This window comes from Delphinapterus leucas, chromosome 1 (genome assembly GCF_059928025.1).
Source record: "Delphinapterus leucas isolate spDelLeu-1000000601 "Yukka" chromosome 1, BTC_Dleu_Yukka2, whole genome shotgun sequence".
In the NCBI taxonomy this organism is placed as follows: domain Eukaryota; kingdom Metazoa; phylum Chordata; class Mammalia; order Artiodactyla; family Monodontidae; genus Delphinapterus; species Delphinapterus leucas.
In genome coordinates this window covers 189,511,863-189,525,039 of record NC_143129.1, presented here as the reverse complement: position 1 = coordinate 189,525,039, position 13,177 = coordinate 189,511,863, and the positions used below count along the sequence as shown (strand labels likewise).

At 61.1% G+C, this 13,177-nt stretch overlaps 2 protein-coding genes across 3 annotated transcripts in view; one reads left to right on the top strand and one right to left on the bottom strand.

Annotated features, from left to right (window-relative positions):
- Window positions 1–4,668, top strand: part of PRKCZ (protein kinase C zeta) — a 98,745-nt gene extending 94,077 nt beyond the window's left edge. The window contains exons 15-18 of the mRNA XM_022598764.3: window positions 313–392; window positions 790–879; window positions 4,005–4,120; window positions 4,268–4,668. Coding sequence (XP_022454472.1) covers window positions 313–392; window positions 790–879; window positions 4,005–4,120; window positions 4,268–4,355 — 374 coding nt within the window. The 3' untranslated portion in view covers window positions 4,356–4,668. The remainder of the gene's footprint in view (window positions 1–312; window positions 393–789; window positions 880–4,004; window positions 4,121–4,267) is intronic.
- A 2,330-nt stretch (window positions 4,669–6,998) lies between these two features.
- On the bottom strand, window positions 6,999–12,132 carry FAAP20 (FA core complex associated protein 20). 2 transcript variants are annotated; one of them, XM_022598768.2, is made up of 5 exons: window positions 12,026–12,132; window positions 11,635–11,770; window positions 11,257–11,543; window positions 7,557–7,625; window positions 6,999–7,386 (listed from the first exon to the last, which is right to left on the bottom strand). In XM_022598768.2, the coding sequence occupies exons 1-5, from the start codon at window positions 12,085–12,087 to the stop codon at window positions 7,206–7,208; spliced, it is 735 nt and encodes a 244-aa protein (XP_022454476.1). In that variant the 5' UTR covers window positions 12,088–12,132; the 3' UTR covers window positions 6,999–7,205. The 2 variants fall into 2 exon arrangements, with proteins under 2 accessions (XP_022454476.1, XP_089758031.1); XM_089901905.1 differs by having other exon boundaries at window positions 7,269–7,625; window positions 12,026–12,128.
- Window positions 12,133–13,177: the final 1,045 nt, after the last annotated feature.

Sequence of the window (13,177 nt, the reverse complement as noted above, 5' to 3'; positions counted from 1 at the left end):
TGAGGCTGTCCCCACGGTGGCCTCTGGCACCCGTGGACGTGGGGACGCAGGGCCAGCTGAGCCACCGTTGGTTCGTATGTGATCGTGAGCACGTGTGACCGTGGGCACTAGGGCCCTTTGCGGCCTCGAGACCCTGCTGGGGTGTAGGATGGGGCCCAGGGCACCACGAGTGCCCCAAACCGACTGCTCAGGAGGGTTCCCAGTGCCCTGCAGACTGCCGGCTCCCTGGCTGCTGGGCAGAGCTGACATGGCGGGCGGGGGCTGGGCACGGAGAGGGAGCTGGCTCTCACCTCCCGGTCCGGGTCGTTGCAGTCATCCTGGAGAAGCCCATCCGGATCCCCCGGTTCCTCTCGGTCAAGGCCTCCCACGTGTTGAAAGGATTTTTAAACAAGGTACGCTCGTGGCCACCGTGGCAGCCAAGCCAGCTGTGGCTGCGGCCCTTTCTCAGTTACTGGGGCCACGGCTCCACCAGCTGGTTGGCATTTTTAGTGTCGGGTGTGGGTGTGGCTCTCTGCATCCTTCCTTGGTCCTATGGATGCTTGTTCACACTTGACAAAACGTAACGACGAGAAATGATGCCAAAGAGGAACTTCCCGGAGGAGCTTAACCTTCCCGGGAGGAAGCGTTTCCAATGAAGGGAACGTCTGGCCTTCGCCTGGGTGCTGGGCCGGCGGGGGGTGGTCCCGGGGAGGGTCCCGGGGAGGGCAGGCCCGTTCCCCTGCTGGGCACGGGAATCAGGGGCCGCCTTGCTCTGTGCTGACTTGTCCTCATTTGAACTCTGACCCCCAGGACCCTAAGGAGAGGCTCGGCTGCCGGCCGCAGACTGGATTTTCCGACATCAAGTCTCACGCTTTCTTCCGTAGTATAGACTGGGACCTGGTAAAGCAGCGCGGAATCTGATACCGCCCCCCGCCCCGTGCGGTGGGCGGCCCTCGAGGGGGGTGTGATGGGTGGAAATGGGCGGGGAGCCATCTGGAAACTCATGAAGAACAAGGAGGGGGCCTGACAAGCCCCTGGGGGTGGGGGCTGCTTCTTGAAGGTCCTGGGAACAGCCTTGCCTGGGCGTCCATGCCATGCTGGGGGGGGTCCCGTGGCGGGGTGCCCGGTCTGTGACCGCTGCCATCCACCTGAGTTGATTCAGCTCCCGGACGTTTCCGCTTGGCCGGCTAGCTAGTTCCAATAGGACATCCCGGTGCACTGTTGCCCCTCCCCCCTGCAGTGGACCTTGACCCACCCAGTCCTCAGGGACTCAACCTCCAGGGCCTGGACCTTCTCCCACCCCCACTGCAGCCACCTGGGTCTGAGCCACCCTCATCCGGGCTGGTCCCCTGCTTCCCGCCTGACCCCTAGCAGCAACGGCCTCCTCTGCTGGGGCTTCGTGATCCCCTCGACGCCCGACATACCAGGTCCGCTCCTGTCTTTGCACAGCTGTGCCCCTCCCCGACCTCCACCGCTCCCTCACCTCTTTCAGGCCATCTCCTCAGAACCGGAGCCGCCACCCTCCTCTTTCCCATAACACCGCAGGGCTAAGTGGTGGGATGCACGGGACATCACTCGGGTGGCACCGTTCTCGTCCACTGTTTGTTTTTGTTTTTTTTATTTGGTTGCGATGGGTCTTAGTTGTGGGGGTGGGCTCCTTAGTTGTGGCTTGCCAGATCCTTAGTTGCAGCTCGTGGGGTCCTTAGTTGTGGCATGCGAACTCTTAGTTGCGGCATGCGTGTGGGATCTAGTTCTCTGACCAGAGCTCAAACCTGGGCCCCCTGCACTGGGAGGGCGGAGTTTTATCAACAGCACCAGCAGGGAAGTCCCTCGTCCACTGCTTTTGACTGAGGGAAGAGGAGGTGACATTGTGTATGGGATACTCCGGGGGGGTTTGCCACGGACTGAGGCAGCCTTGGCCCCCAGAGCAGGGACAGGGGTAGGGGGTGGGCTCAGAGGACCCCAGGCCAGCACCCAGCTGTGCTTGCCTCATGGTCTGTTCTGACTCTTGCTATTTAAATGTTTTTAAAGCAGCCTGAGACCTGAGGTAGGGAAAATCGTGTAAGAAATGCCCCCTTTTTTCACTTTTTACCAGAATGTATTTCATACATACAGAAGAATACGGAAACTTGCGCATGAAAGAAAGTCAGGGAAGAAGGGAAGGCCTTGTGTCCCCGTAACAGTGCCCAGGGTGTGGCCCAACCCTACCAGCTGCCGGGGCCTTGTGACTGCAGTGTGTGCACGGGCGTGCAGACACATGCACGCACACGAACACTGGTGACCCCGCTCTGCCTGCGGGTCGGCCCGTTCCCTCTGCTCCTGCATCCCCTGGGTGACAGACACAGGCGTTCCTCTGCCGGGGCCCTGGCAGGTGCGCGGGCCTCAGCCCTGACACCTGGGCGTTCCTGGGAAGGATTCGTCTGTTTCTGTGGCATCCTCATTTCATGCACCAACTTCGCCAGCAGAACCTGCGTTCGTCCTTCCCAAGTCCCCAAACTTATGGAACATGTTTCAACATTCCAGGCCCAGTTTGTTTCTCTTGCTATAACTGGAGTTCCTGATGGCTCTGGGTCCCACAGTGCAAAGAGCCGGTGTGAGCTGAGCTGGGCTGGGGGCTTATTTTTGACTCGGCTGTCGCTCTCTCCCCACACGGGGCCTTGGGACAGTTCCACATCTTGGACAGGGTCCCACGGAGGCCCCACCCAGGTGGAGGTTTCCAGGCTCAGCGCTCACTCAGACCCTCCAAGGGAAGGGGGCAGCCAGTCCCGAAAGGCTTGGGTCATCCTTTTCCTGAATCAAGCTGCTCCGGGCCTTGAGAGCTGAGGGCTCCGGGCTGGAGGGCTGGCTGCTGGCTCACACGTGGCTGGTGTGGGTGGGAGCAGACCCCACAGGGCAGGACCTTATCTCTCACTTACGACTCGATCTGTGTTCTTAGGAGTGCGCCTGGCCCAGCACAAGTGCACAGCGCACACCTGGGTGGGGGGTGGGAGGGTGGGTTATGTCACCGAGTGTGTGAACGTGGGGGCTGCTCCATCCTCGCCGTCCTCCGTCCTCACTGTGAGCGGTGTGGCGCTGAGTTGCTCTGCCCCAGAGCGCGACTCGCCCTCTCCAGGCATGAGCATGTCTCATCCTCCTAAATGTCGAGTAGGAAGCAGAGCCTGGGTCCTGAGACGCCCCATTTCCCGCCTGACGAGCGTTTTACTGCCTTGCATCCCGTTGGGATTAGAAATACATAGAGGGCTTCCCTGGTGGCGCAGTGGTTAAGAATCCGCCTGCCAATCCAGGGGACACGGGTTCGAGCCCTGGTCCGGGAAGATCCCACAAGCCGTGGAACAGCTAAGCCCGTGCACCAACAGCTACTGAGCCTGCACTCTAGAGCCCGTGAGCCATGACCACTGAGCCCACGTGCCACAACTACTGAAGCCCATGCTCCGCAGCAAGAGAAGCCACTGCAATGAGAAGCCCGCGCACTGCAACGAGGAGTAGCCTCCGCCCGCCACAACTAGAGAAAGCCCTTGCAAGGCCATGAAGACCCAATGCAGCCGAAAATAAATTTACATATAAAAAGAAAACCATAGAAATGGCCACTTAAGGCTTTTTTGGGAGAAGGGGTTCCAGTGTGGGCGTCCCTGTCAGGTCCCAGCTCCTTTATGACCTGGGTTCCCAGATTAAGAAAGGAAGAAACTTCCCCAAACCAGCCTCCTTTGGTTTAAGTGGTGGGGCTGCCGAGGGGGGCGCAAACCCCAGATGGCGTGGGATCCCGCGTGGGTGGTCGGACTTTGCGCTCCATCCCAGGTACATCCCGCATGGCCTGCGCTGCCAGCATTTGTCAGCTCAAGTAGGGTTTTTATGACTGGAAAATTTTCCTGCTGGACTTTGTTTTAAGAGAAAAACAATCGGTCTTTAAACATGAGGCATATTTAAAGGCGGTCTCTTCTCTGTTCGATTCTGTGGTTCATGTTTGTGCAAACTCCAAGCGGGCACTGAGCCGGCGCGCGTGGGTCTGACCGCGTGTCTTCTTGCAGCTGGGGAAGAAGCAGGCCCTGCCGCCCTTCCAGCCGCAGATAACAGACGACTACGGCCTGGACAACTTCGACACGCAGTTCACCAGCGAGCCGGTGCAGCTGACCCCGGACGACGAGTAAGACCTGCCGGACGGGCGGGGCGTCCTGAGCTGCGGGGGCGTGGACGTGGGCGGGTCTCGCGTGGGGGGCGGGGGCGGGGCATCCCGAGCTGCGGGCCGGGGTCTCGCGCGGCCCGTCGAGCCTGCCCTGTCCGGTACCCACAGGGACGTCCTCAAGAGGATCGACCAGTCGGAGTTTGAAGGGTTTGAATATACCCACCCGCTGCTCCTGTCCGCCGAGGAGTCCGCGTGAGGCGCCGCGTTCTCGTCGTGGACGCGGGCAGACGGTGCGGGCCTGTCCCCGACCACCGCGCATGCATGCATGCCGGGCTGGGTGCTGGCGGCCCGGGCAGAACAGCCCCTCCATGCGGCCCGCGGCCGCCTGCACCAGAGGAACTTGCTTCTTGTGCCTGCGCCGCGGCCTGCCTCCGCGGTGCCCGTGTCCGAGGGAGAAAGTGTCCCCGACTTCGAAGGTGCACACTTTCCACAGAAACAGAACTGACCTGCTCCGCCGGGAGAGTTAGCCTGTAACGTCCTGAGGAATAAAGTGTCCCGATGATGTTGAAGCTTCCCTCTGATGCCTTTTTTTCGCGGGTGGCACCCGCCCAGCGTCGCAGGCACGGCCCCACCCGGAGGAGGCGCGGGCCGGGGACGGGAGCGTAAGTGCCTGCGGGGATCCACTGCAATGGAGCATTTTTACAAATTCGGAACATTTTCTAAATCCTGGTAAGTTCCTGTTGTTAATATTTAACAAGTATTTTCATACCGAGCATGTCAGTAGCCCCTGTGGTCTGACGCCCAGGTCCCCCCTTCACCAGGTGGGCACCACTGGTCCCGACCCAGGCATTAGACTGACCAGGAAAATTGGATCATAGAGGTTCTAAAACACGGCTCACCAAAGCACCCGTAGACCAAAAAACAATTTGAAAACTAAATCCGCACAAAATATATTTCTGGAAACGCTAAGCAGTGCCTGTGTGGTGTCTCGTGTTACGTATCAGATTGTTGGAAAATATTTTTATCAGAAATAATGATGCTCAGAATTAGAAATTTTAAAAAGATATATGTATGATGGGTCCTAGCCTTAAAGTGAAACAATAAATCTAGAATACCCTCACACATGCATCTCTGGGCACGGCTCACCCCCTACTTCCCATAATCTGCAAAGGGGGCACGTGTCACTCGGCCACCCTCTTAAGTGAAAAGCCAAACCCAAGGTTTTCTAGAACGAGGTAAATCGTGGGCTTGCAAGTCCCTGACATGTCAGGTGTGGCTCAGGGACAGGCAGAGTGTGTGTGTGGGGGGTGGGGGTGGAGGGGGGGGTGGCAGGGGCCTTGCCCACCCTCGGGGACAGCAGTCCCCGGATGTCCCACATCGCCACACACCCCTAGGCCTTGCTTCTCTCCATGTGTCTGCGGCCTCGGGCGGATCACAGTAATTAAAGGATAACAGAGAAGCCACTGCCTCACCGTGACCCTCCGCAGACATGCCAGCCTCCCCAGGCCCGTGGCCCCGGTGGCAGAGCTGTGTCCACGGAACGTGTATAGGCTTGTCCCAACCAGCACCCCAGTTGTGACCAGAAGGACCCACCTCCAGAGACGGAAATGAGGGACCACGGACCAGAGTCAGAGCTGCCTGGGCCTGAGGGGCGTGGCAGCCCCGCGGTGATGTCGTCCTGGAGCCACGCGTGAGGGCTGCGAGGTCGCCTGGGCGGGGGAGACCCCACTTGCCCAGGACAGGGTCACGGACGGCCTCAGGAGCCCCCTTCCTCCCAACAGGGGTCGCGTGCTGCATCGGGTATGGTGACATCTTTGCTCAGACAGCACAGGGGCCACGGATCTGTTCAAACTTAAGGCATTTATATCAAGGTTGCGGTGTTGCCAAACAGCTTCCCGGTCACCAGTGCGGTTGCTCGTGTACAAGACATGTGCGTGACCTGTGCTCCTGGTGAGGGGAGATTTTGTGCACAGTCACTTGTTTTTATAAATTAAAGAAGGTGAAGGGTGTGCTGAGGTGGGGTTTGGAAACAAATCATTAACGTTTTCCAGCGGCTCCAGTCAATACGGTGTCCTTTTGATACGGTTCTTGGAACCTGGTGCCGTCAGAACTGTAAAGAGGTCAACGCGTCCCTGTGGTTTTGTACAGTGAATGGCGGAGCGCGTGGCCATGGCCTTCCTCCTGCAGAGGGGGTGCCCACCAAGGCCACACCCGCTCGTGTCTTGCACATTAAAGACGTTAATGACTGCGTGCTGTTGTCATTTTCATTAGAAGTAGGCGTCTCCAAGGAGCAAAGGCTTCTGAAGCCATTTTTAAAAAACAGATTTTATTTTTCAGAGCAGTTTTAGGTTCGCAGCAAAAGTGAGGGTAAGGTACAGAGTTCCCATGTGCCCCCCCCCGCTGCCGCCTCCATCTCCCAGCATCCCCGTAGAGGGTGCGTTTGCTACAAGGGAAGAACCTGCTCTGCTGCGTCACCTGGGAGCGGTACATTCTGTGGGTTTGGACCCAGGCTTGATCCACGTATTGCATAACCACCCTTGTAGTTCAGAGTATTTTCCTGCCCTAAAACTCCTCTGTGCTCTGGTGTCTGTGCCCTCTCCCCGCTAACCCCTGGAGACCACTGATCTCCTTACCGTCTCCACGGCTTTTGCCTGTCCCACAATGTCCTAGAGTTGGAATCACACAACGTGTAGCCTTTTCACATTGGCGTCTTTCACCGAGAAATGTGCACTGAGGCTTCCTCTGTGTCTTTTCATGGCTCGTCTGAAGCCCTTTTTGAAAGGAAAATACCAACTTCTGGGGGTTAACCTTAGGCTTCCACATCCTACCCCCTCTCTCCCGCCGGTGCTGCAGCCACTGTGGCTGTGCTGGAGACGAGGCTCTTCCAGAACCTGTGGGCCAACAGCACCGGAAGGAAAACTACCTGCACACGCTCCCTGGCCCTGCTTCCCATGGGCACTGAGAGCACGAACGAGACACAGCTCACGCAAGATGCCGGCAGGCGGGCCTGTCCCTCCCCGTGAATTCCCGACTTGAGGGGAGCTGCTCTGAACCCCTGCGGGTGATGACAGGCACCGGTGACAGTGTCTTCCTTGCTGGCAGTGACCTACAGCTGCAGAAGGAGCAGGTTCACCTGGGGTTTTAAAACACGGTTGTGAAATGTGAGCCGAGTCGGAGGGGTGAGCAAAGCGTCCGTTCTTGTGCCAACTTGGGTACAAATACCCGAACTGCTGGTGACACTGTCTCTGTCACCTGCCTGGGCTGCTCTGTCCACTTCAGTCATGACGCTGCTCAGCATCACCCAGAAAGGAAAAAGGACCCAATGTTTTGGCCTCAACACAGAGGTGGGACGTGAACACCTCACGCTGACGCGCTTTAATACACAGCTCTGGGGGATGCAGAGGGGAGGGGTGGTGGCCCAGCCGGTGGAGGGGGAGCCGCGGGCCGGGCTGCTTACCACACTACGTCGTCCGTGCTCTCCGCCAGGCACTGGGCCAGGTGGCTCTCAATGTCCAGCTGGGTCAGCCTGCGAGGAGAGGAGAGGGTCACGGGCAGGGAGGGCGCCCGGCCAGAGCACGCAACACCCGCTTTCACGCCCTTCCTGGGTGCTCACCACGCACCAAAGAGTAGCTGGAGAGAAACCGGGGACTGTGCCCTCAGCTGGCAGAACAAAGGAGGGGGCCCCCCCAACCACAAAGGGCCTTTCCAAACCCTGCTCCTGGGTCCAAGGTCCCCAGGGCGCCCAGAAGGCTTGTTGGATGCCCGTTCCCAGGCTCACCTGGCACCTGCGTCTGAGACTGAGGGGAACCCTATGTCGGAAAGTCCCGAGTAAAGGGCGTGGGCAAGACACGGGGCCCCCCCAGGTGGAGGAGGGCAGGGTCCCCACCCCGCATGGCGGGGGCTCTGTCTCATTAGTCAGACAAGCCCACCAGGTGTGTCCACACCAACAAATGCCCCATGCGTCCCCCTTCCCTCCTTCCCTCCGAAGCTTTCCTTCGAAAACTACCTGCTTGGCAACCAAAAAAGAAAAGGCGTGAGCGCTGGTGACTAGGAGGGCGGTCACTACGAAGGTGGGTGTGCGCCTCAGACCTGAGAATTTGTCTTCTTCACTCAGGGACTCGGCCCCTCTGGGGAAGAGGACTTAGTGGGGCTCCAAGGCCCACGGGTCAGCCCCTCGGTATTGGGTGGGGGAGGGGAGAGTGGACGCCGGTCACAGCGGGCGCCTCCCATCCCTGACCTCGTCTGATGCCATCAAGGAGGAGAGGCCGGGAATGACTGTCCCCCATGTGCTGGTGGCCCGTGTACGGTCAGCTTGCAGCCACGGTGCCCAGAGGGCGGCAGAGCCAGGCGTTCGGCAGACCAAGCTGGTCACCTGGCCAGAGTAGACAGGCCCTTCCCTGCACCACTACGTCCCGGCGCCGAGCCTGAAATGACCTCCTTTCACCGCGTGGCTCAGCGAGCCCGAGGGCCACGGCCTCTCCCCTGATGCACGCCCACGGCGGCCTCTGCTGCTCGCGGGAGCCCCTGCCAGTCCGGGTGGCCTTCTGCTTCCTCCTGGGGATTTGAGGCCCCCGGTCAGTGCCTCCTCGAGTCCCTAGAGGCCCCTCGGCCCGTCCTGGGAAGCAGCCCCTCCACGTGCCTTCTCCGAGGCCACCAGAAGACCCTAAGATCTGGACCGGGTCACCTCGTCCGGGGGCTGCCCGGCACTGTCCCTCGGTGGGGACACAGTCTGGGATTCCCTCACACACCCCACCCAACAGGAGCCTCGTGGCGGGTCCACCTTGCACACTGAGCTTCTGCCTCTGTCTCCCACTCGTGCCCGGTGCGTGGATGGGAGGCCCAGCACAGGAGGGGGCTCTGCTCCGACCCTCCAGGGGCCTCGGAGCGCGTGAGACCCCACGGGCTGGCGTGGGTCTCATCACGCGGACACGGTGCCTGTCTGGTTTCCCGTCCTCACGTCAGGTGGCAAGTGGGAGCCAATCTCCGGAACCAGCCCCGAGCTCACGGACCCAGAGGGGCTTTCACACACACGCGGTACATGACAGCCCTCAGGTCAGAGAAAAATCTCAGAGAACAAACGGTTCTGAGTGACCCGGAAAGCGCGAGGCTCCGAGAAAGACAAGCACCGTCTCACTGCCCGCGGCGCCCAGGCCGCCCGCACCTCCCGCGGCCCAGCAGGCCATCCCTCTGCTCCAAGGGGCGGCAGGGCTTCCATCTCTGCCCAAAAACAGTCCCCGGAATCACTGAAAGCAAGCGTGGGACAGTCCCATTTCTGTCCCCTAATGGCCTGACCTGTCCCCTTGCCCCAGGGGTGGAGGGGCGCGGGGGGCGGGGGGCTTTCCACTGTCACCCTGCAGGCTCGGGGTGTGGCCCGGCAAGGGCCTGCTCTCTCCTTCTTAATCAAAGGGAAGAACCTGCTAGAAGCATTCCAGACACGCGGAGGCCTGGACCCAACCGCACTGACACGTACTCTGCAAACCCGAGGCATTCTGCCCAGCCTCAATCTAACTGCTTAAAGAGCTCAGACTAGAACTTTCTTTCTAACATATCTAGGAGTCCTTTTTTAGACTGTGTAGAAAAACAAGTAATCCAAGAACAAAAGCCACCCCTAGACCGGGACGGAGGGGCTGGGCTGCACGTCTGCTGCCAAGAAGACGTTCTTTCCACGGGTACGAATCAAGAGGACTTCATATTTTAAAAAGCGTTCATGGCTTCATCAAGACTCGTAGGCAGGGTGGGGGGGGGGGGGGGGGGACGACCTCCCTGGTGGCGCAGTGGTTAAGAATTCTCCTTCCAATGCTGGGGACACGGGTTCAAGCCCTGGTCGGGGAACTACGATCCCACATGCTGCAGGGCAACTAAGCCCGCACGCTGCAACAAAAAATCCCATGTGCTGCAACTAAGACCCGATGCTGCCAAAAATAAATAAATAAATGTTTAAAAAAAAAAAAAAACTGGTGAGGGAGCTGGTGTTTGCAGCCCACAACTGTCCTGAAGCATCAGTACAGGCAAGAGACATGTTCGGTGAGACTCTGGGTCTAGGAAAAATTTTCCAGCGCTACGAGGAGCACGGGCATCTCAGCGCGGCTGCCACACCTGCTGCACCCGCGCCCCCCCCCCCCCGCCACGCCAGACCTGTGCCGGCTGGGGGGCCTCGCCCACAGGCCCCCCTGCGGACAGCCACCTCCTCAGCCCTCGTCCTCACTCTCCCCACCCCGAGCCGCCCAGGCCCCAGTGAAGGGTCGCCACTGGAGGAGCCTGGATATTTGGCTGCAGACCTGTGCAGTTTCATGCCACGCATTTTGCTCACTGGTTTGATGACTTTGTCTGTCACCGGCTGCTAGTTCTATAAACCGCTCCCTTCACCCGCCAGCACTGGTTTTACTTCTGGAAAACCAAAGACAAGGCACGTAACTGAACCCACTCTCCAGGCCGCAGGACACGCAGAGCACGTCCAGCTACCGCAACTGGCCGTCCACCCCCTTCATCCGACCAACCTCCTTCCCGCCATCCTGACCCCCATGACCCCCCACACACACCTGTGTCCTCGGCTTTGTGACATGTGGCCCGCAAGCTGGGCAGTTGGGACTTCTTAACGAAGTCCAATTCCACCACCCTTACTTTTAAAAAGGTATAAAAATATACGTTAGACTTTTAAAAAGAGATAAGTATCTCTAGACACAGAAATGAAGTCTTGTTTTTAAAACTCGCAATGCACCCACGGAGGAAGGTGCCCGAGGGGCTGTAACAGAAAACTGCTCAGTGACCCACAGCCTGGACTGGCTCTGGAGGCAGTCCACCCGGGGATGCCAGTCACCTCCCGGTTCCCGGATGTCAGGGAGGACCCGGTTGGAGCCAGAGCCTCCCTGCCCTCATGCTGCAGAGTCCCAGGAGCCCCGTCCAGGAGACTGCAGCCTGTCAGCAGGGCCCCAGGCCGGTGGACCAGGAAGTAGACCCCCAGACCTGCACCCCTGTGCTCTCTGGCTGATCAGCACCGTCTCTGTGCTTTACCAACTTTTTCTGCGTGAAATATCACTTTAGAATGCCAAAGTCGCGCTCAGCTACCCTAGCCTTCTGAAACTGCCTGTGGTTTCCAAACAGAGAAAGAGCCACCGGGTGGCAGCAGAGGGGAGGGAAGGCCCAGGGGAGCCACTCACCTGGGGGCGAAGACGGCCTGGCACATGGGGCAACTCTGCAGTGTCGGCAACCCCTCTACGGACGGCTGCTCCTCGGCGCTGGAGGTCCCGCGGGGCTCGGGCGCGGGGTGTCGTTGGGGGGACCAGGCGGAGGACCCCGTGCGCCCCAGGGCCTCGCGGAGCACCCGGTCGGAGTCGCTCGGGTCCCCGCCTCGCCGCGGGGCCGGCGGGAAGGGCGTCCAGGAGAAGGTCTCGGTTCCCACGGTGAAGCTTTCCGGGGGCGCGCGCTCAGGGCTGCGCCTGGGCTCCTACAAGACGGGGTCGTCGGACCGCGCCCGCCCCGCCCCGCCCCGCCCCAGCCCGAGACCCGGGGCCACGCGGGGACCACTGCACACGCACCTGGCCGGGGAACGCGGGCAGCGGCGGCGGCTCGCCGTCCACGTTCAGCTCCGCACACGCGGCGCGCAGCAGCTCAGCCCACGGCCGCGCACACTCGCCGCCGTCCGGAGGGGAACCGGGGGGGTTGCTCGGGGACCTGGGGCGACGGGGCGGTGAGAACTCAGCTGGCGGGGAGGGCACAGGAGGGAGGACTCAGCGGGGGGGGACAGGTGTGCAGCTCGGCGTGGGGAGGTGAGAATTCCGCGGGTGGGGGTTGGGTGGGAAGAGCTGGGGGTGCGGGGCAGGTCCGAGGCGGGCTCGGGTAAGCACGTGGGGACGTGACACCCGGCCACTGCTCGGCCGGGGACACTAGCCTCCCCATTCTCCCTGCTGCCCCCAGCCCCGGCCTCACCGGACCCCCGAGGGTGGCCTCCGGCGGCTCAGTCTCAACCTCGACCTCTTCGCCGCCTCCATCCTCCCGGAGCCAGCGCGTCCGGCGGAAATGAGCGGCCCGCGCGCCGGACCCCGCCCCCGGCACAGGCCCCGCCCCCGGCACAGACCCCGCCCCCGGCACAGACCCCGCCCCGGGCACTCCCGGCGCGCCGGGGCAGAACCCGACCCAGGACCCCGTAGTCAATCCCGCACGGCCAGACGTGAGCTGTGGACCCCAACTCCCACCCCCACCTGGGCGCTTGACCCGACCCTGGGGACCCCACGACCTGCTCCGCAGGCCATGAGGTGACCTCCCCTTTGTGGCACTATCGGAGGGTGGTATCCTGACCCCAACCTTTGGGGAGACGGAGGCCAGGGTTCCTCCGTCCACCGCGGAGGCGGCACTGAGGTCGGGAGGCTGCCTTGCCCTGAGGGAGTCATTTTCCAGCTGAGCCGGGGGATGCCGCCCTCACCCCTCAGGCCTGGGGTCTGCAGCGGCTTCTAGGAGGAGGAACTGCGCGGGAAGACAGCTGGGGGTCCTGGCGTCCCCACCCGCCGCTTCCAGGCCTGATCTAGCTCTGCCACCTCCCTTTGCATCGGCAGCCCTGAGCCTGGGCGTCCAGCTCTGACGACCCGGGCGATCCTTCCCCGTTTCCTTACAAAAGGGAGGAGCTTAGTTCCCTTAATTAAGAAATAGAGGGACTTCCCTGGTGGTCCAACGGTTAAGACTCCGCGCTCCCAATGCGGGGTGGGGGGGTGCGGGGGGTGGGGCCTGGGGGTGGGGCCTGGGTTCGATCCCTGGTCAGGGACCTAGAGCCCGCGTGCCGCAACTAAGAGCCGGTGCAGCCAAATAAGTAAATAAATAAAAAGCAATGTGAGACGACCAAGTGCAGCGCCCGGAGTCCTGGGCCAGGGGCGGGGGCCTGGAGGTGGAGGGCCTTTGAGGGGGCTTCTGTGACACCCCGGGCGTCAGGCACTCTCGTCCAGTGACCTTGCAATCCGCCACGTGGTGGCAGCAGACGCCCAGGCACCCTCGGCCACTCCTGCCGGTGCAGAGTTTGTGCCCTGGGGGCCCCAGGATGGGACTGAGGTGTGCAGGACGAGCTGGGTGGTGGGGGGGTTCCCAGACACG